Below are 22,199 nucleotides of genomic sequence, written 5' to 3'. Positions count from 1 at the left end.
GTGTAGCCAGTGGAAATGCGTTCAGCAGAAAGCACCACGACCTTTCTCGCAGCACAATTGAAAAATCATCCCACTGCATTTTGCATGTCAGCCACGTGCCTGGTCTTCAGATCTTGATTTATTTTATCCTCATTGGTCTACACTGATCACAGAAGGTCAGTGTGTGGAGATGCCCATTTTTCACGTGGAAAGCTGCTCTTACAAGGGATGATGTCACTCGCCCAAGAAGGCAAGTGATTGAACTGTTTTGCTGGCTGTCCCTCCAGGTACTAGATGGCTCTGCGTTGCTCTGACCTTCAGAGTATTTACTCCATCCATCCTCGGCCTCGATGTCGGTCTGACTTATAGATCAACCTGGCCTTGACAGTGATAGAGAAAGGGCTGGTGCAGCGAATAAAAACAGAAAGGTACTTGCACACAAGGATCATTTCTGTTTAAAAACCACATCAATTTGAGTCCAACAGGTCTAAATAGGGCTGCATTGAGCCAGTAATTTTATTTCCTTCATGATGAAGTGCCGATCTGAGCGGCCGTGGAAGCAACCTGGGATTTTACATTTCTTTTTTTTCCCCCTCCTCTGAAGCGACAAGGCAGGTGTACAGCGTCACTGTGCATGGGGTGGTGACCGTGACCCTTTGTCCCTGTTTCTGAGGGACAGCTTGAGTCAGCTGGGGACATTGCACAAGGCACTCAAGCTGTTTTCCTCTGCTGGTTGAGCTCATGTTGTAAAACATTTTCTTGCTTCCTTTTGCAGTCACATTAGTTCAGTTTCTCCACAGAGCGTTACAGAAAACTTACCTTTTGCTAGAAATGGGTGCATTTAAAGATGAGGTTTGTATTCATTTTGGGTTGCTCTGGGTCTTTGTTGCTGTGTGGGCTTCAGTTGCGGTGAGCGGGGGCTCCTCTGCATTGCGATTCGCAGGCTTCTCGTTGCGGTGGCTTCTCTTGGTGCAGAGCACAGGCTCTTGGTGGGCCGGCTCCAGTAGTGGCAGCAGGCTCAGTAATTGCGGCAGGCTCAGTGATTGCGGCCCTCAGGCTCTACAGCACACAGGTCCCGTTGCTCCGTGGCGTGTAGAATACTCCCAGACCAGGGATCGAACCTGCGCCCCCTGCATTGACAGGCAGACTCCCATCCACTGTGCCACCAGAGAAGTCTGAAATGGGTGCATTTTGCTCATTCACCGGAGACTTCTCTTCCCAGATGTAATACAGATAGATCTGAGGATGCATCCACACAGTACTTCCTCTTATAGCAACTGACAGAATACCTGCCTCCTCCTCTTTGCGCCTTGCTCTCTTCATCTGTGATGAGGACTTACCCCAGCAATTTTCTGTAAGGACTAAGGAAAGAAACACATTTGAAAAATATGTTGGAAGCTGTGAAATACCACTTGTTTGGCCATTATTGTGAAGGCATAATGATTGCTTTATATAAATATTAACATTATTTATTTAAGAAGATTTCTATTTTTCTAACTGTGCAGTTCAAGTGATTTGGAGGAATTCACCCATTTTTCTCTCCATAGTAATCCTGATCAGTGGACACAGGAAAATCCTGAAATTCAACTTAACTCTGAGTCAGTGTTTAGGGATTAGGGTACATTTAGAACCCATTCCAGTATTCTTGCCTGGGGAATCCCATGAACAGAGTAGCCTGTATAGGGTCATAGACAGAGGAGCCTGTATAGGGTCATGGAGAGAGGAGCTTGTATAGGATCACCAAAAGTTGGACCCAACTGAGAGCGCACACACAGAATGTATTGGAGGACATGGAGTTGAACAGGTTCCTCAATAAACTGGATATCTAATATAATGAAAATTAACACATTTATCTAAAATGAAAGACAGATTATCCTTCATATCCTGTGTGGTATGAAAGCCACACTTTCAGGAGAGAGAGATTCTGGGGGCATTATGTTGTCTCTGTAGAAGGAAGGGCAATTTCTGTCTTTATCTCTGTGTTATTATTTCTTGGAGAGGGGGATTAAGGGATACATTATAGAGGAAGGGGTGTGTAAGCAGGAGAAGAATTTAGCAGATACTAATTTCTAGCCAGGGGCTTCCCTGGTGACTCAGATGGTAAAGAATTTGCCTGCAATGTGAGAAACCCAAGTTCGATCCCAGCATTGAGAAGATCCCCTGGAGAAGGGAATGGCAGCCCACTCCAGTATTCTTGCCTGGAGAATTCCATGGGCAGAGGAGCCTGGTGGGCTACAGTCCATGGGGTTGCAAAGAGTTGGACACAACTGAGCCACTAACACTTTCTCACTTTCACTGTCCAGCCAAGGAGCACTGCCCACGTGATGGCAAGTGATTTAGCTAAGCTCTTATGACTTATAAGGGATTGAAGAATGTTCTTTCTGAGATTTGGTGACCATATATCTTCCATGATGGAGTCGTTTCATCTGTAGACCTTGGTCTTTGGGAATTGAAATGCAGTTTGTGGCCATTGCTTTCCTTGAGCTGGACTGGCACCCCAGGAGGCTGAGGATCCAGGGCAGGACGGGCGTTCATGGGCTTCTACTGGTTCTTGTTTTGCAGACAGCGGCAGCCCACACTCAGCCTGCGTCCACGACAGCACCGTGCACAGCCGGGTCTTCCAGATCTTATACAGGAATGAGGAGGTGCCCATCAATGATGCCGTGATCTTCCGAGCTCATTTACTCTTAGATGGTGAAAGGGTAAGTCCCCAACCTACCACCAGCCACAAATGCTGAGCCCTCCTGTGCCTTTTGTATCCATTGCTAGGAGCAGGCCAAGTCGCTTCAGTTATGTTGACTCTTTGCAACCGTATGGACTGTAGTCTGCCAGGCTCCTCAGTCCATGGGATTCTCCAGGCAAGAATATTGGAGTGGGTTGCCACACCCTCCCCCAGGGGAATCTTCCTGACCCAGGGATCGAACCCATGTCTCTGATGTCTCCTTTATTGGCAGGTGATTTATTTACCACTGTGCCACCTGGGAAGCCCCATTGCTAGGAGAATGGGATGCAAAGAAGATGCTCTAGGTTTGTTCTGAAATTTGACAGATTAGGACTCGGGATTTTAGAGCATTCCTGCATTTCCTGATTTAGTCAGTTTTGTACTCATGCTTTTGTTAATTTACTTGCTTGTTTCACGTACCAAGTGAATCCGGTTGACTAACTCGCTGGGCCTCTGTCAGTGGGTCAATCAAGTATTTGCTGGGTACCTACTTTGTGAAGGGATGTGGGGTGGGCCCTCAGATGATGGGCAAGGCTGAAGAAGGCACCAGGAATACTTCCTCAAAGGATGGATGCTTCATCAAAAAAAAAGACATGCAGACAGGCACTGGTAGCTGGGGGAAGACTCTTGAGAACCCCTTAGACTGCAAGGAGATTAAACCAGTCAATCCTAAGGGGAATCAACCCTGAATATTCTTGGGAAGGACTGATGCTGAAGCTGAAACTCCAATACTTTGGCCACCTAATGTGAAGAGCTGACTCATTGGAAAAACCCCTGATGTTGGGAAAGATTGAAGGCAAAAGGGGAAGGGGGTGGCAGAGGATGAGATGGTTAGATAGCATCACCAACTCAATGGACATGAATCTTTGAGCAATCTGCAGGTGACAGTGAAGGACAGAGGAGCCTGGCATGCTGCAGTCCACGGGATCTCAGAGTCAGACATGACTTAGCGACTGAAAAGCAACTGGTAGCTGAAATGCACTGGGACAGCTGCATCTGCAAATGAGCACAGGGCACCGAGGATGGAGATGAACTCTGCAGGAAGACATCAATGCCTTCACAAAGAAGCTGGCTTTGAGATGCTGGGACTAAGACTTCATCAGACTTAGAGAAAGATGAAGGGCATCCCCATACAGGGGGGAACGTATGAGTCAAAGCCCAGAGGCCTTGGAGCCAGGCATCCCTGGAGGAGGGTGCAGCTAGAACAAAGGACCTGAGGTAGGGATGAGGAGGTGGTGAGGAGTCCTAAGGTTACTAAACCCCAAGGTACCCAGCCATCATCACTGGTTGCTTTCCCTAGGTTCTCCCCACACTTTTGTAAATCTCTGTTTAATGAAATGAATTCATCATCTACTTCTTTCCTGGACTCTGGTGGATACATGCAGTTTAGGAAAAGATACTGGAGGTGGTTTTGGGGGCTAAGGGCCTCCCGGTTAGGCTGCATGCCCAAGCTCAACTTCCCTGAATTCTACTAAGAGAAGGTCACTTGACTTTTCATGGGCCATTGTCCTTTGGCACATTGATCTCAGAGAGCTTCCTGGGCAGAATGGTTATGATTGGAGGCTAGGTTTTGGACATGACTCAGGTCTCTCAGTCATTATTCCGTCTGAATTCCATCAGACTCTCTTTCTTTCCTGCCCCTATGAGTTCAAATCTTTTCAAGGTTTGCACTCAGCACTCAAGTTGAGATCACGTGAGGTTGCCACAAGCCAAGTTCTGAGCACGAACAGGGCATGTTTGCCAGCACTTATTCCTGTGTTCATTTTGTACAAGATGTTGTTCCTATAGTACATTGTGTTTTCTTCTGCATGGAAAATCACTTATCTTTACAAGCTAATAATTTATTATTGTGTTGGGGTTAATCTTTATGGCAGCAAACAGAGTTATCATTAATCATTGCATCTGGATGAGTGACAATTAGAGTTAATTGAATACGTTCATAAAAGCTGTATCTCTGGAATGGATGTATTGGCTCTAGGGAATGTCTGCTTGTGGTAGCCAAAGCATTGCTTATGACCAGGAGGCCAGAGTTCCTGGTCACACATGCACACAGTCCTGGGTGTGAGCAGTAGGCATAGACAATGCTGACACAGTCAGCACACAATTTCATGTGCTATGGTAAGTGCAGAATGGCCTTTCTTCACACACTTTTTTGTGCATTTTCTTGCATAGTTACACAAAAGCAGTGATCTATGGAGTAAGTGTGAGCTTCCCCACTGAGTGGGCACAGTAGTAAAGAATCTGCCTGTCATACAGGAGCCCTGGAAACTCGGGTTCAACCTTTGAGTTGGGAAGATCCCCTGGAGGAGGACATGGCAACCCACTCCAGTATTCTTCTCTGTAGAATCCCGTGGACAGAGGCACCTGGTGGGCTACAGTCCATGGGGTTTCAAAAGAATCAGACACGACTTAGCAGCTTAGCATGTAGGCAAGGAGCAAGCATAATCATTTCACCCCCAATTTACAGATGAAAAACAAACTTAGGTTGGTTGGCCCAAGGTCACACAGATGCTAAAAGACAGAGCAAGAGCTGCACCCATGTAACTTGGCTTCCAAAGCTGCTTTCTTATCCCCTCAGCTGTGGTACAGCTCAGAAAAGGGGTTCATAAGGGAAGAGAAGATACAAGAGTTACTGTTATAAGTAGAATTGGAATCAGTTGCCCTAGACCGTACAACCCACAACACAGGTTAGACTGTGGGAGAAGATTGAAGAAGTGAGGAACCCTTGACTAAATCTGGGCTTTGGACCCACTGACTAGTTAAGCCTTGGAAGTGACTTTCCTACACTGAGTCTCAATTTCTTCATTTGTAAGTGGGGACAGTATGTCTTATTTCAGTTATTTCCACATTAAATAAGATAGTGTATGGCAGTGGTACGTGTCCTATGTAGTGTCTGCTACATAGTAACCCTTCTGTAAATCCTGGCTAGGTTATTGTTCCTACTACTATATGAAACTGACCCCTGGTACTGGAAAGTCACCCGCCTGGGAGGCTGGGGTTAACAGATGTAAGCTACTGTATATAGGATGGATAAGCAACAAGGTCCTGCTGCCTAGCACAGAGAACTATTTCAATAAGCTGTGATAAACTGTAATGAAAAAAATGTAAAAAAAGAATATACATATACACATTCTTTTTTATATTTTTTACTTATACTTATATATCCTTTACACATATATGTATGCACTCTCACATTCTTTTAAAATGGTTTTATGTTCTTTATGTATTTATGTGTATATACACACACATATATACATATGTGTATATATATACATATATATATATACACATAAGTGAATCACTTTGCTAAGTAGCAGAAATTAACACAACATTGTAAGTCAGCTCTCCTTCAGTTAAACAAAAAACACCCTTGCAAGGAAGCCATCTCTTTAACCAGAATAAGGCAGGGCAATGGAAGGGCAAGTTTGTGTGAGTGTGTGCATGCATGCGCATGTGAGTGTGTGTGTTTGGAAAGAGAGGCAGGTAATGAAGAAATGAGAGAAGTGAATGGTTCAAGAAATGAGTGACTGCCTTCTGGAGCATCTTGCAATTGAAGATGTATTGGGACCTCAGTGAAGTCATAGCCAGGCTCCATCTAGCGACAGCTGATCCTGCTCCCAAATTTCTCTCTTTGCTCCAAAGAGCCTTGCAGCAAGTTTAAAACTGGAGCCTACAGTGAATTTTTGTTCAGTAGGCAAATGCATGCTCGGAGGTGGTTAGGAGGGCTAGTTTTGCCAGTCTCACTCCCCAGGAGCTGGTGACAAGAGGCTGAGTTGCTTGGGTTGTGTGTATAAAGCGGGGTGCATGATTATGCAAAACAAAGCTAGGAGAGGAAGTTATTCATAGCACTCGGATTCAGCAAAATGTTAACTTTGAAGTGCTTAAAAAAATTTTTTTTTCACAAATTTTAAAACCCTGGGAAGCTAAAGATAAATTCCATCCATATGTCTCTGCCTGAGTTATGCTTAACCAGGAACATGCTTCCGAAGAGGCTTTTGGGTAGGAGACTTCCCCCCCTGAAGAATGAGGGCATTCTTGTAAAGAGACAGAAACCAGGGGTGGGGGTGGGGAAGAGCGGCCTTTATTCAGAAGCGCTTTCTCCGTGGGGGGCACTGTTCCTGGAGCTGTGGATCCAGAACGTAGTAAGCCTAGTCAGTCCCTTAATGATACCAGATTACAGGGGACACCAGGCAAGACAACGGCCAGAGGGGTTTAGCCACAGGCAGATGGATTTTCTCAGTGAGTCCCCTGAGCCAAGTGGAGCTTCTGAATGCCAGCTCAGCGTGGCCAGATCTGGGGATTGTTTTTTCAGAAGCTGGAAACCTGCGATGGAAATGTGAAAACTGCCTGATTTCTAAGTGTTTTCTGCTTGTTCAAAACAAGTAAGAAATGCGATGAGGACTAAACAGAATGTGTCTGCATTTAACATTGTTGCTGTTGTTCAGTTGCTAAGTTGTGTCTGACTCTTGGCAAACCCACGGACTGCAGCACGCCAGGCTCCTCCGTCCTCCCCTGTCTCCTGGAGTTTGCTCAAATTCATGTCCATTGAGAAGTTAATACTGGGTTGGCTAAAAAGTTCGTTTAGGTTTTTACGTACCATGTTATGAACTTCTTCGCCAACCTAATATTTGTCTCATGGGCTTGTAACCCCAAAGTTATAAAGCTGAGACAGTTTTATAGGAACCATTGAATGCTAAGATAGGAAAAACAAAACAAAACAACAAGGGGGTTTTGTGGTTCACAGAACAGAATGGTCCCATCCAGCCTGAGGGTGAGGAGGAGACGCCGCCTGTCCCAGGCATGTAGTACTTACCTGGGTTTCCTGAACGGGGGCATCAGTGAGATCTGGTTTTTAGCAAGTGACTCCTGGGGTCACCATCTTTTAGATGTACATGAGAAGTTGGCAAGTAGAACAAATAGGTTCCCGTGCTGGTTAGTGAATATGGTTTTTTAAAAGCTGAGAATGGAAACAGTCATAGGTAGGGTGTGAAATGCTGAAGTGTCTGAAAGCATAAATGGTTAAATGTAATGGATCACAAGACAAAAATGCAGGGTCCGCTTTCTTGTGAACCTGAGTTGACTTGGGAAGTGACTTTATTTCCTCCTCTGTGAACCTGAAGGATAGCTCCAGCCCCTTGAAGGGGCCAGAAATAATGCCACCCCCATCATTTTTCCATCTCTAACCAATTGGGGTTTCCTCTGTGGAAATTCCCTGCTCTCACTTTTCCAAAGCAGGTGCCAGAGAACACTTCACTTCTGCTTCTGAAGTTTCCAGATCAAATCTCTTTTGGAAATAAGTTTCTCAACCATCCTACAAGCTAGAAGGCTCACTTAACATTTTTTTTTTCCCTGTAAACTGACTTTTCCTGAAATCTGACTACATAAATCCCTTCTGTTTTCCATGTAATACAGATGCCCTGTGCCACCAGAATTCCATAGAACATGGAAATTCCGCTTTACACATAAATGATGTTTATTTTGCAATGAGTTTTTTTTTTTTTTAACTTTGGGAAATTGACCAGCTCAGTATTTGATCTGGACCAGATCTGACTCCTGCAATCCTTAAACACTGTTTCTCTTCCAGGTAGAAGAGGCGGTAAGTGAAGTGGATTTCCAGCTCAAGGTGGATTTGCACTTTACGGACAGTGAACAACAGTGAGTGTCCTTGGAATCCTTCAAGCGTGATGGTATAATTTTCTCCAATCAGCCCTTCTCCAGCTCTGGGGTATCTTGATGGCCATGAACCTCAGAACCTTCCTTGGAAACCTGGTTCCTGATCAGCCTAAGAAACCTGGACAAGGAATGTTTATGTGGTCACTTCAGGCTGCTTGCATTTTAGGCAGCTCTCTCAGAGGCTGTAGGCACAGGCAACTCCTGACTTCCCAGCTTTATTCGCCAGCACCTTCTTATCTCCAGCACTCACCCCCATACACTTGCAATGCAGTATTAATTAGGTCTTTAGATGAATGACCCTATAAGCCTGTGAACCTCAATGCCCCTTTTAAATCAAAGGAGATTCTGCCAGGATCCTCATCTTTACACTGAATTTTTGCTGTTACGTTTCAACTCTCTGAAAATCCACTGATGTATAACCCACTGATTCAGTAAGGAAGCAACCCTCCTCTTTCTCATAACTGCTTCCTTTAAGCTTGCTCTGTGGCCTCTTCCTTCTACCCTAGGGGTGAAACAGTCATGTTTCATGTTCTTTCACGCCATAAATAGTTCTTTTTTCAGGTATGAAAAAGTCCAGTAGAATGCATTCCCCAAACTCGATCATTCAACATGTAATTTCTTTTCATCGGCACTGCCTCTCGGCTCCACGGCATCCCAGCTCCGAGATTTCTTAGGGTGGGAAAGTCCCACTGTAGCAGCAGGGTTTTGCAGAACCTCTTGTTCAGCTTCCTGCCTCCTTCCCCCCGGGCGTGCGGGCCTCTCGGGGTCAGGCACACAGAGGAGGGAGGAGCTTGCAGATGGCGCCGGGAGTTATGCTTCATGGGTTCAGTTGCAGGCAGGACTCTTCACAGGGTAGCTGCTGGATTGCTGCTTTATCTAACTCTTGGGGTGTGTTTGTGACTCCTGGGAGCTATGCCCTTTAGGTGGTTCCCCTTTCCTACAACCAGTTCTTTGAAATGATGATGCCTCTTATGGTGGGGTCGTTCACTCCTTGCTGGAAGCTATTTTGGCAGATTCTTCTCCAGGAATGCATATCTGGCTCTTGGGTAGTGATCACAGCACTTTCATCCTCATCTCACGCTGGTGGGGACTCCCACCCCATTGCGGTTCACTCTTCTTTGGCCGTCCCAGCTACCCTCAGCTTCTTTACTGAGGACCTTTGCAGGATACATCAGGCACCAGGACCTGTGTTCCTTCGATTCTAGGGAACACAAGGCATGCCCCCTTGAAGACTCCCCTGATTAGGCTTAAGGTGAAGATGGAGGTGCTTCTTTTCCATCAGTTTTATTAGCACAATCTCAGCACAGTCTGACCACTTTCTGCAAATTAATCCTCACTTCTGAACTCCACAACCTCTTCAGCAAATGCTTCACCTTCTCCAGTGGGGAATAGGAGATCAGGTGGCCAAGAGACTGATGCTGGTGGAATGGTTCCCCAACCCTTCAAATTTCAGAGTCCCTGTTAGAGATTCCCTTCTTAAGGACTGTCCCATCCCTGAGATGTGTCTGATTGTTATGGGAGTTTTCATAATATGGGGCATTGAATCAGAGGGACCGTGCCTAAAATGTTAGAGACCTGACTGTGTCTCTGCTCTGAGAATAGACACCTGCTGATGCAGATGGATGGTGACGCCTCATGGCTCCACAGGCGGGGGGACCTGTCCGTGGTCCTGCCACTGGATCTGTGCTCAGCATCACAGATGCCTCACGCTTCTCTTTATCTGGACCCCAAGCCCTTCTCGCCACCTGCTTCTCTCATCACTTCTGCTTACCTTCTGGTGGGATCGTGGGTGCTTGAGAAATCTTATCTTCCTCATCCCATCCCCAAGACTTACTGTTCTAACACCATGTGGAACTCAGAAGCCCCATATAAAGTTGGCCTTCTTCCTAAGCTATAAACTCAGGAGTGAAGTCCTTGTCTCTGTGGTTCTCATGTTGCCTCTCAACTCTCTAGGATTTCTATGATTCACTCATTTTATTAATTTTATTAATAACCCCTGATCTATATTCTTATGCCTCTTCCTTCAGAGGTGTTCATCCATAGCTCCCTGGCACACATTTCCATTGGATCACAGAACCCTGTCATTGATCCCAAACTCAGCCTAGAAGTCATCCCCTACCCAACCCTCCAGGGTGGGATGTGATCAGGTGTGGTAGATACAATAAATGTGACCTTATTGCCATGAAAATAGTAGTTAACAGAGAGGCTGTGTACCGAAGATTGGCCCAAAGTATATATAATTCAGCAGTAGGCTCTGAGCTCATTGACTATGAGATGCTGGGTGCATTCTTGCACTTTTCTAAACCTCAGTAGTCTTGTTTATGAAACAGGCTTCGTTATAGCTTCTGTACTTCATAGGTCTGCTCTGAAGACTAAGAGAGGTGGTATCTAAGCCGGGCCGAGTGCGCGGCCCAGGGCTCAGTGCTGTCTTCCTCTCTGTGGCTTCCTAGATGCGTGTGGGGCAAGCTTCCTTGTGTCACTTCCTCCCTATAGTACAAAGCACTTAATAACCATCAGAGCAGAGTGTTTTCTTGGAGTATAAGATTAGCAAAGAGGAACAGGAAGCCAGAGGCTGGGCAGGAATTGGAAATGCCATATTTTTTAATTTTCATAAATTGGGTTTAGGGATGACAAAGCATCTGTATTACATCCTGGGGGTACACTTCAGGCTTTGAAACATGACCCAGGCAGTCAGCTTCTTTTGGAGCCATTTAGGGCCTGAGCAGGATCAAAACAGAGGAGCACGCCAGGTGATGTCAGGGGCGCAAGGGCTCTGAATGTCCACCCCATCTAGTGGTTCTCAGTGTGGGTGGGGTGATTCTGTCCCCCAGGGAAATTTGGCCAAATATGGAGACGTTTTCTCATGATTTAAAATTTTTTTTTCACATTTTAATTTTTGGCTGTGTCATACAGCGTGCATGCAGGACCTTAGTTCCCCAAGGAGGGATCAAACCCAAAACCATGTGCCCTGAATTGGGAGCTGAGTCTTAACCACTGGATGGCCAGGAGGTCCCTCTGGGGACATTTTTGATTGTCACTCTGGGCAGGGAGTGGGTGCTCCTGGCTTCTAGTGGGTGGGGTCCAGGGATAGTCCTAAACATCCCATGATGCACAGGACTGCACCCCGCTCCCCAACAGAGCATTGTTCAGCTCCCTAGGGTCTGTATCACTGAGGCTGGGAAACCTGCTCTAATCTGATCTCGCATTTGAAACTGCTGCTCTGCAAAGAGCCTTGAGCACGTACTTGCCCAGGGATGGGGGACTCACTTCTCCCCGACAGATCCCATCCTGTCCTGGACAGTCCTGCCTATCAGGGCATTCCTCTGCTTCAGGGGACAGGTCACCCCGGGGGCCTCCCCTTAGCTGCTCTCAGGTCCAGTCCTTGAAGCCACACGTGAAAGTTCTCAGCCTGGACACACAAGACTCTCTATGTCATCTCTTCCCCTCCAGGTAAACACCAGGGCTCTTTCTCTATGTCTTGTGCTTGTTTGATTTTGGAGGTTGGTTTTTAGTTCCTTTATAAGAACCTAAGCATTTTCTTCTCAGAGCTATCCAGTTCATCTCTGTTTTCTCCCACCTTGTTGTTTTGTTGTTCATTCACTCAGTGTGTCTGACTCTTTGCGACCCCATGGGCTGCAACATGCCAGGCTTCCCTGTCCTTCACTCTCTTCTGAAGTTTGCTCAGACTCCTGTCCATCGAGTCAGTGATGCCATCCGACCATCTCACCCTCTGCCGCCCCCCTTCTCCTCTTGCCCTCAATCTTCCCTGGCATCAGGGTGGGAAAGATTAAAGGCAGTTCAGTCCTTTCCTATATTGAGACCCCTCTGCCCCAAATAACTGAATTCTGTCTCCATCAGTTACAAAACACTAGAGAAAAGGTAGGGGGAATCCTGGATGAAACTGATCAGACTCTATTGCTCTTTGGGGGTCATTTATTCATTCAGTCACATATCCCTTTTGATAAACAAATATCTGAATGATTTCTGCTGTGTGCCCAATTCTGTGTTTGGTGTTAGGGATTCAACAGTGAATTAGCCACAGTTCTTGCCTTTAAGAGGTAGGACTCTTATAGAAAACACAGTGGTACCAAGGAAGTGCTGTGTTGGGGGCCCATGGGGGAAATACAAGAGCAAGCTGGGACATGGGAGTCCAGGAGGGCTTCACTGTTGAGCCTGGAAAAGCATGTGGGCATCTTTCCATCACTGCGAGGTGAGCTTGGCATCCGTGATAGCAGAGTGTGACCCCAGCTCTGCCGCATAGCAGCCGTGTGAGGTCCCGGGGGTTGCTTTCCATCTCTGAGCCTCGGTTGCTTCATTTTCCCATCATGGCAAAAAAAAAAAAGTTTTTACCTAGCAGAGTTATTTGCAGGGAGGGATTGGATAAGCCGATGGACGCACAGTGTTTGTGTGTGGGGAAGGTTGCCATGTGGACTTACCTGGAGGGCGGCAGGGACATCTCAACACCACTCACATAAACCGCTCGCCTGCCTTCCAGGCTGAGGGACATGGCCGGGGTCCCCGCGATCAGCAGCCGTGTGCTGGGCCTGCACTTCCATCCCTGGAGAGGCCTGCATCACCAGGTGCCTGTCATGTTCGACTATTTCCACCTGTCGGTGATCTCGGTGACCATCCACGCCGCCCTCGTGGCCCTGCAGCAGCCGCTGATCAGGTATGAGGTTACATGTCCTGCAGTACCAGGGGGAGGGTGGCCGCTTCAGGTTCCTTGTTACGCTTGACTCTCCTGTGTGGCTGAGATGCTGAGAGCTGCCCAGGGGACATCAGCCCAGATCAGCGAAGCACCCCCAGGCTGCAAATTTCAGCTCTGAGCCTCCCTGAGTTGCAGAGGAGAGGTGGGCAGGGGCCTGGGGAGGACCTGGGTGGAGAACCTCGGAGCTGAATGGCTGTGACCTGATGCCTCCATCTGACCTGGCTCCTTTCTAACCATATCTTATTTGAAAAGTCACCTAACATCTCTGGGACACACAGTTCTCCATCTCTAAGCCAGGACGCTCATGGGGCTTGTCCACATAGGTTTTAGTGAGTCTCACATGAGGACAGTGCCCAGCATGCAGTTTTCTGCCCCCTCCTCCAGTGGCTCTTTGTTTAAGGGCAGGACCACCTGAGTGATCCCATGCTTTCTCTTGAGGGAATTGTCCCAACATCTCCATGGCCTCAAGGTGCACTGAGGTTCTATGAATGCCCTAACGGAGGGACCGAGCTGACAACAATGAGCATGTCTTATGGTACCCAGGCATCTTCATCCAAGTGCCTGGCAGGACCAGAAGTGACATCAGTTCACTTCAAACGTCCCCCACACGTGAGGGTGTGGGTTCCACATGTGAGCAGAGAGACATTTGGGGATGGAATCTTGTATTATGCAGTTTCTGGAAGGGAACTTTGCTGATGTCCCTTTTCAGGACACTTCTCAGTGCTGGGGGTTGAAATGCAGGTGGGGGAGACTCCAGTCCCCACTCATGGCTGGGCAGGGGTCCTGATCCCCTGCTGGGGTCAGCATGTAGGAAACGAAATCTTTCTGATGTGACCATGCCGTGCTTCCCCAGTTACCATGCGCATCTGCTTGCTGAGCTCCGTCCTGGGCTCTGCTTGCTAATGGGGCTATTTCAGCTCCTCTGCGTAGAAAGTTTAACCTCCTAACAGAAATAATTCTTTGCAAGTTTGTCTACAGCGCCTTGCCAGAGAGCGGTTCAGATAGAAATTCACCAGCAGAGTTGAGGCTTCTCCAGGGATGGCGGTAAAAATAGAGCTGCCTTCTGTTCCCTGGGTTCTGCAGGAAGGATTCCTATGAGTTCACTCACAGTGGTTGGGAACCCTTTAAGGTTATGGGAAATACCTGTCAAATAGGGCAAGCTCCAGTTTTTCCAGAAAAGCAGTTTTAGCATCAGTTGTTAAATCCAGCAAGGAAGAAGCAGGAGTAGAATGAAAATTTAACCTTATAAGATCCTTCCCTGAAACAGACTCAGGTCTGTTTAATGCTCAGTGTTTAACCCTTAACTGGGTACAACTAGAGTTCACCTGAGGGACTCGGCAGCTCAGGGTCACACTGAAGTCAACAATGAGTTATTCCAGTGTCTAATTTGCAGCCGGTCCTCTGAATGTGAGCATCATGGCTCATACACAAATTCCCCATTTCTACTGCACTGTTCCATTTATCCACATTCTAGCTAAACTGCAGAGTTGCTTCAAATCTCAGTTCTAAACAATTCCAAGACTTGATTATATTAGAGTGGATTGTGTTTGTGGTATTATCAACAATAGCTATATAAATAGAATAATGGTTATGTTAGATTTTATGATTTTGTGGTATTATCGACAAGAACTTCTTCTAGCATTTATTGAATCATTGCTCTTTGCCAGACATTGTACTTTCACTTGGCTAAACTCATGGAATCCTCAGACAACCCCACTGTTAAGGTGCTAGTATCAACCTTTTTGACTTATGAGGATACAGGGAGGTTTAAAACTTTCCCCATGGAGCTGGCAAATGCTGCTGCTGGAATTTAAACCCTGGTAGACCTCAGTGGGTACAGGATTCACCTGTAGTTGCCGGAGATGCAGGAGACGGGGGTTCAGTCCCTGGGTCAGGAAGATCCCCTGGAGGAGGGCATAGCAACCCACTCTAGTGTTCTCGCCTGGAGAATCCCATGAACAGAAGAGCCTGGCAGGCTACAGTCCATGGGATCGCAAGAGTCGGACACAGCTTAGCAGCTAAACCACCACCAGCTCACAAGGGCTTTTCTGATCGCCCTTGACCCTAAAATGGATGGTCACCATCACTCTGTGCTCGCTGACCTTGTGACAACTTGCAGAGCTGAGCAGGGTCTGTATTTTTGTCTCTGGAACAGGTACAGAGTTTCTAACTAGTGTCGACACAGTGAAAATCTTTGACATGCATGATCCTATGAAACTTCTGTGTGGTCATGTCATGGAGGTGGATATTGTTTTCCCTTCTTCCACAGAAGAGAAGAGGTTCGGAAGGGGCCTGGGAGTTGAAGGGCTTCACTTTGGGTTGTACCAATGACAAGAGTAGGTGTAGGACTCAGACCATGTCAGATGGAGCCTCCCCTTGTCTTTCTAAAGATCAGGATCCCATGCTGCCTCCCCCTGTGGTTAAGTCACCTCTGCCTCCGTGCATCTCATCAGGCAGATTGTGGGCATTTATAGACATAGCAGGATGCGTGTCATCCTTGGCCCCAAAGCTCATGTGCCAGTTACAGCCACTTGTCCTGGAGGCATCCATAAATGTCCCACCCAAGCACCCCTCGGGGGTGAGCTGTGTGTGCGTGTTCAACCGCTTCCGTTGTGTCCGACTTCGTGCCACTCCATGGACTGTAGCCCCCCAGGTTCCTCTGTCCATGGGGCTCTCCAGGCAAGAATATTGGAGTTGGATTGCATGCCCTCCTCCAGGGGATTTTCCTGACCCAGGGATTGAACCCACATCTCTTCGTCTCCTGCATTGACAGGCCAGTTCTTTACCTCTAGGACCACCTGCTATCTCTTCTAAACGGCTTGTCTCACAGGCTCCCCGGCAGCAGCGTCAAGGAGGCTGAATCAGTGGCACAATCTTTTCCTTTACTTCCTTTGACAAAAATTAGACACATTTTCAATTCTTTCAATTCCCTTCTTTACAGTTTTACTCGCCCAGGAAGAGGCTCCTGGCTTGGGAAAGGCGGCCCAGACACAGGACCAGAGCAGTCTAGCCTTTCCCTGGAAAACCTGGTCTTCGGAGCTGGATACTGCAAGCCGACCTCCTCAGAGGTAACGTCTGCATGGGGGCAGTGGCCCCAAGACTGCAGACCTCACTTGGCAGGCCGCGCCTGCTCTGTGAGACTTCTGTTCATTTCAGATGCCCCACGCAGAGTTTCTTTGCTCCCTCCATCCTTGTCTCTTGTTGGCCCATCCGTTCCTTCTTTGGTTGGCTGCTACATTTATCAAACAGATTCCTAATGCCAGGCCCCAGGATAGTGCAGAGAGGAGGGTCTTCACATGGTACCCCTGTCACATGGCCCCTTGAAAAATATGGTTCCATGGAGGTCATGGGGCACATTGTAAGGGGCTTCCTCTGGACCAGGTGACACATTGTAAGGGGCTTCCTCGGGACCACGTGGAACTTCAAAAGCCCTTTGGCCATAAGCTCATTTCAAAACCTGGCTCTGTCCTTCATTTGCTCACTTCTCTGAGCCTCAGTTTTCCCACCTGTAGAGTGGGGTTGCTGATACTTAATAACCTCACAGGTGAGTATGTGTGTTCGTTGCTGTAATGGGTAAGTTCCAGCCCTGCTCCAGACCCCCCAAGGCTTGACCAAAGCTTTACTGTGACCTCATCACAGCCCAGCCTCTCCCTCTATCCTGTGCCGCTTCTCACTGCTGCATATGCTCTGCCCCTGAGACCTCCCCAGGGGACTCACCTGCAAATCTCCAGCTTAGACTCTGTTTTCCCGAAAACATGGTTTGGGACATCAGGGCATATCAGAGGTTGTAGATCAATTCAGTGCATCTTTGACGACACTTCCATCCCCAGACAGGGGCCTTTGCTGGGACCACGGGAGCACAGGGTGTGATGGTGATCGGGTGTCTGACCTGAAGGAACTCCTGGGTGCCTGTCTGCACATCCTCTAATGCCTCATTCAGATGCCACCCCGCTCTGAGAAGCACTCTCTGATCCCCTAGCAAGAAATTCTCCCTCCCAAATGCTTTCTCTACAGTCAACTCTGGGCATCTCTGTCTTTCCTCCACTGGGCTCCAGACAGCTGGGGACAAGCCCAATGCCTTCAACTTCCACATCCTTAGGGCCTGGCACTATGCCTGGCACACGTGGTTAACCCTCAGGAAATGTGTGTTGGATGGATGACTGATCCAAGTACCTGGTTATGTTCATATAGAACTCTGAGCAGTGAGAGCGCTGAGTCACAGAGGGGTTCCTTGCCTTATACGACGGCAGACAGCAGGGGGAGAGTGCGGCATTCCCATGGACACCTGGATGCCAAGCGGGGACTTTTCAGAAACCCTGGACCTGGTGTGGGGTGAGGAACAGTGTAGATCCTCTCAGCCTGTCTGATTCTGTTACGCCTGGAGAGGCCGAGCATCACTGCAGTGATGAGGCAGAGAGAAGGCTATGCTTTCAAATAGCTGCTCTGCTCAATACTTTGTGATGTGGCAGACTCTATTAACCCTGTAAAAATTCAGCCTCCTCCAATCTAAAATGGGACAATACCTATATCTTAGAAAGGATTTTAGTACAGAAATAGGCTCACAGCGGGCGCAAGATACAGTATCTTTTTTTTTTTTTCCCTCCATTCTTTTCTTGGCTATTTTTGGGGATGTGTGTCAAAGAAGACATCTCTGTCTTTCACAAGAGTCAGATAAAATAGCTTATTGGTGGGTGCTCAGTGGTGAACTTGCTCACAGCTCAATGGGCTATTTTCAGGACCAGATTCTTTTCCTGTGCATTTTCCATTTGGGTCCCATCCGATTACGTGGGCTCAGAGTCCCGTGTCCATCCTGTGCCTTCCCCTCCCGCCCCCCGCAAGGCAAGGGCTGCCAAGCAAGGACTAAAATCCATTCCCCCGCCTCCCTCGCGGGCTGTGCCTTCAAGTCCCCGAGAAGCCCAGCGCATTAGCAAATAACATCGCAATCCGTGCAGATTGCAGCATCAGCTGGAGCGATTAGGGAACAGGTGCTCCCTTCAAAATAAGCCTTTGTGTGCAGAGACATGTGCAGGAACTAGAGATTCACAGCAAAGGAAGGTCATCGGCATGAAAAATCATCGGGGGGTGAGGGTTGCCGTGACGTGACATGCCTCCCTCCCCAGGAGCCCAGATGTCTCTGGCCCTGCAGGCTTGCTCTTTCCAGCAGCATCTTAAGCAAAGAGGGCTTCAAATTTAGGGTTGAAGCTGGAGCTCGCATCCCCTTCCCCTCCTACCTCCAGAAACGCCAGCAGCTTTGCCCCAGGGGAACTGTTTTCCCTCTCCCACTCATGGCTTATCTGTCAAAGAGGATACTAATGTCTGCCTTGCAGGGTTGCTGAGAAGATTAAATGAAATAAGCGTATAAAATCCTGCAGCAGAGAGCTTGGCACAAAAGTGCTCAATAAAATCCTCTGCTGGTCTTATTTTTCTTTGAGTTTATCCACATAATTAAATTGAATGTTACTTCAAGAGCCTCGTGTTGTCGTGTGGGAGCAACGTGGAGGGTCTTAGATGTTCCCTGTTCTTGGCTTCCGCTCCACCCCGCTGTGTGACCCTGACCAGATAATTGCCCTCTCTGGGCCTCGGTTTCTCAATGTCTAGAGAGAGGATGGGATGAGATCACGCTGGAGGCCTGCTTCAGTCCTCGGTGCTGCCTTGTACTGTAATAGCCTGACACTTCTTGGTACAACTGGGGACACTTGACTTGTGCTTGGCGAATTCAGATTGTCCACAGAAATGGAATCAACAGGATAATAAGATCACATGTGTGCATACACACACACACACACACACACACGTATAAAGAGACAGAGAGGTAGACAGACTTATTTTAAGGAATTGTCTCGTGTGAATATGGAAGCCAGCAAGTCCAAAATCTACAGGTCAGGCTAGTAGGCTGGAGACCCAGGGGAGAGATACAGTTTGAGTCCAAGGCCATCTGCTGACCAAATGAGCAGCTGCTTCCTTCTTTCGAGTGGGGAGGATGAGTAACGTGTGTGTCCGTCTTTTTCTTTTCACATCTTCAACTGGTTGGGCGAGGCCCACCCATGCTGTGGCGAATCACCTTTACTCGTGATTCAAATCATGGTTTAAACGTGAATCTCCTCTGAAGCACACTTTCACAGAAACATCTAGAATAATGTTTGACTGTCTATCTGAGTACCACGGATGGGCCCTATGGACACGTAAAATCGACCATCAGTGCTCAGGAAGGTCAGGAATCCAGTGACTCAAAGTGAGGAGAAAGCCTTTCTTCCTCAGGAGCTGGGGCACACTCCCTTTCTTCTCGCTGAAAGAAGTGGGGTCACTCCACTGCCCGGGGGAGGAACAGCCTCATGGTGGAGACACACAGACGTGAGGACTCCCCTCGTTCTCAGAGCTCTGCTTCCTTGAGCAGCAGAATCTGGGTGTCTGTTCACTTATCTGCTAGTCCCTTATTCAGCCCTTCGCTCTGCTGGCATCTGTGTGCCGCAGGGACAAAATCAAACAAAACTCAGTCCTTACTCTCAGTAGGTCATGGGATCTAGTGTGTGAGGCAAAGGAGTAATTAAAATGTTTAGATTCCATGATTGTGTGAAAAGTGTCAGTCAGTTCAGTCGCTCAGTCGTGTTCAACTCTTTGCGACCCCATGAATCGCAGCACGCCAGGCCTCCCTGTCCATCACCAACTCCCAGAGTTTACTCAAACTCCGAGTAAACTCCTGTCCATTGAGTCCGTGATGCCATCAAGCCATCTCATCCTCTGTTGTCCCCTTCTCCTCCTGCCCCCAATCCCTCCCAGCATCAGGGTCTTTTCCAATGAGTCAACTCTTCGCATGAGGTGGCCAAAGTACTGGAATTTCAGCTTCAGCATCAGTCCTTCCAATGAACACCCAGGACTGATCTCCTTTAGGATGGACTGGTTGGACCTCCTTGCAGTCCAAGGGACTCTCAAGAGTCTTCTCCAACACCACAGTTCAAAAGCATCAGTTCTTTGGCACTCAGCTTTCTTCAAAGTTCAACTGTCACATCCGTACATGACCACTGGAAAAACCATAGCCTTGATTAGACGGACCTTTGTTGGCAAAGTAATGTCTCTGCTTTTTAGTATGCTGTCTACATTGGTCATAACTTTCCTTCCAAGGAGCACTTTCTTTTTTCACTTTTCCAAGTGAAAAGTATGATACTCATTATTTGAATTCATGTTTTTTTTTTTAATTTTGTTTTTATTTGTTGTCCTCACTGTGCAGCATGTGGGATCTTACTTCCCAGAACAGGGATCGAACCCACACTCCCTGCAGTGGAAGCACAGTCTTAACCACTGGACCACCAGGAAAGTCCCCGAAATCACGTTCCTGAATGCCTGCTTTACACCAAGATACTCTATTAAACCACTGATGCATGTGGATTCCATCCGTTTCCACAGAACAGTTTCCTATTTCCTTTGACAGCTGAAGAAACTTAGAGAGAGGTTAAGCCATATCTGTAAAGTCACACAGCTGGGCAGGGCCAAGCTGGCATTTTAACTCAGCCTGATGCCAACTCCCCACCCGTCTTCAGCTGCTGAAAAAGTGAAAGTATGATTTGCTCAGTTGTGTCTCTTTGTGACCCCATGGGCAGTAGCCCGCCAGGCCCCTCTGTCCTTGGAATTCTCCAGGCAAGAATACTACAGTGGATTGCCATGCCCTTCTCCAGGGGATCTTCCTGACCCAGGGATTGAACCTGGGCCACCTGCAGTACAGGCAGATTCTTTACCAACTGAGCCAGCAGGGAAGCCCCTCAGTTAACCAGCCACTAGGTTGATGTTAACCAGAGAAAGGGCTTTGGCTTGTCTGCTCTGCCCAAGCAGGTGAATGGTTGATTGGTTCCTGTGGGTACGCCTTGCATGGGGCACATGCTCAGGAAGGCTTTGTTGAGTGAATGAGTGGCTAAGATCCTGGAATCTGAGAACATCAGGAGGAAACAGATCAAAAGCCCGAGCCGGGAGGCGGTCAGGCCTTTAACTTTCCTGCAGATCTGTTTTGTGCTGGCGCTCTGAGCCTCGCCGGCCCTCCGGTGGAGATCACAGAAGACGTGCTGCCCGAGCAGACGACTGTGCCTGAGATGAACACGCTGGTCACCAATGTGAAAGCCTTCCTTCCTCCGCCTCCCTTAGAAGGTGCTTCCCCAGACGGAGGAACGTGTGTCCTTGAGAGGAAATGCTGGCTCCCTTTTGTTTGGATCACTGAGAAGTGAAGAGCAGCATCTTCCTTGAAGGGCATGGTGCTCACCCAGCACGTGCACACATGTGCGTGGCTTTGTGGCCTGACAGCCCTGCCCTCACTGATGGGAGGCACACGTGTGCCTGTCGGGGGTGGGCGTGCGGAGGGAAACTGAGGCACAGGCCTGACTTCCACGTGGAAATCTCCCCTCTCCCAGGTGCACTGTGCTCTTCTTTATTTTTTTTTTCCTTTTTGCTCCATTTCTGTTGGGTTCTTTGCTCTGTACCCTTTGCTGTAAATACAGGCTTGCTCCTTGTTGTCAGCATCTTCAGGTCCCCCTCCTGGGGATCCGGAGTCATGAGGGTGAGGCATGGACGTTTGTTACTACTGTTAACACCTCATTAGGATGCCATAAGGAGAGACACTGCTGTTGGTTTGCTCGCTAATCAGGTAACCATCAGGCACGTCCCGTGTCTCAGGCTCTGCACAAGGGTGGTGATGTAGGGTGAACAAACATGGCAGCCTCGACTCCCACCTCGCGGGATGCTGTCATTTCTGTTGGCCTCGGTGCCCGTCTGAGTTGCTTGCACATCGTAGGGGCTCAGTTAATGTTGGAGGCACAGTTGAGGTGAGAGGAGACCTCACTGGATTACCTTTTTAATGTTTATTTACGTATTCATCTGGCTGCATTGGGTCCTAGCTGGTATCTTTGTCGTCTCACTCAGGATCACGCAGGATCTAGTTGTCGTATGTGGACTTGGTTGTTCCATGGCAGGTGGGATTCAGTCCCTGACCAGGGATTGAAGCCTCCTCCCCAACATTGCAAGGCAGAGTCTTAATCACTGGACCTCCAGGGAAGTCCCCCTCATTGGATCCTTGGTTCTCTCTAGTTGCTGGAAGTGGGGGGCCCTCTACTAGTTGTGGCGTGCAGGCTTCACACT

The 22,199-nt window shown here is 48.1% G+C and overlaps 1 protein-coding gene across 2 annotated transcripts in view; it reads left to right on the top strand.

Moving 5' to 3' along the window:
* The window catches only part of FAM135B (family with sequence similarity 135 member B), a 248,968-nt gene that overhangs the window by 159,441 nt on the left and 67,328 nt on the right, over positions 1 to 22,199 (top strand). For both annotated transcript variants that reach the window (XM_043484174.1, XM_043484173.1), the window contains exons 4-7: positions 2,542 to 2,681; positions 8,286 to 8,356; positions 12,870 to 13,043; positions 16,024 to 16,150. In XM_043484174.1, the coding sequence (XP_043340109.1) occupies positions 2,542 to 2,681; positions 8,286 to 8,356; positions 12,870 to 13,043; positions 16,024 to 16,150 (512 nt within the window). The remainder of the gene's footprint in view (positions 1 to 2,541; positions 2,682 to 8,285; positions 8,357 to 12,869; positions 13,044 to 16,023; positions 16,151 to 22,199) is intronic.

Source organism: Cervus canadensis, chromosome 12 (genome assembly GCF_019320065.1).
Source record: "Cervus canadensis isolate Bull #8, Minnesota chromosome 12, ASM1932006v1, whole genome shotgun sequence".
Lineage (NCBI taxonomy): Eukaryota > Metazoa > Chordata > Mammalia > Artiodactyla > Cervidae > Cervus > Cervus canadensis.
The sequence above is the reverse complement of the archived record's forward strand: the minus strand, read 5'-3'. Positions and strand labels throughout refer to the sequence as shown.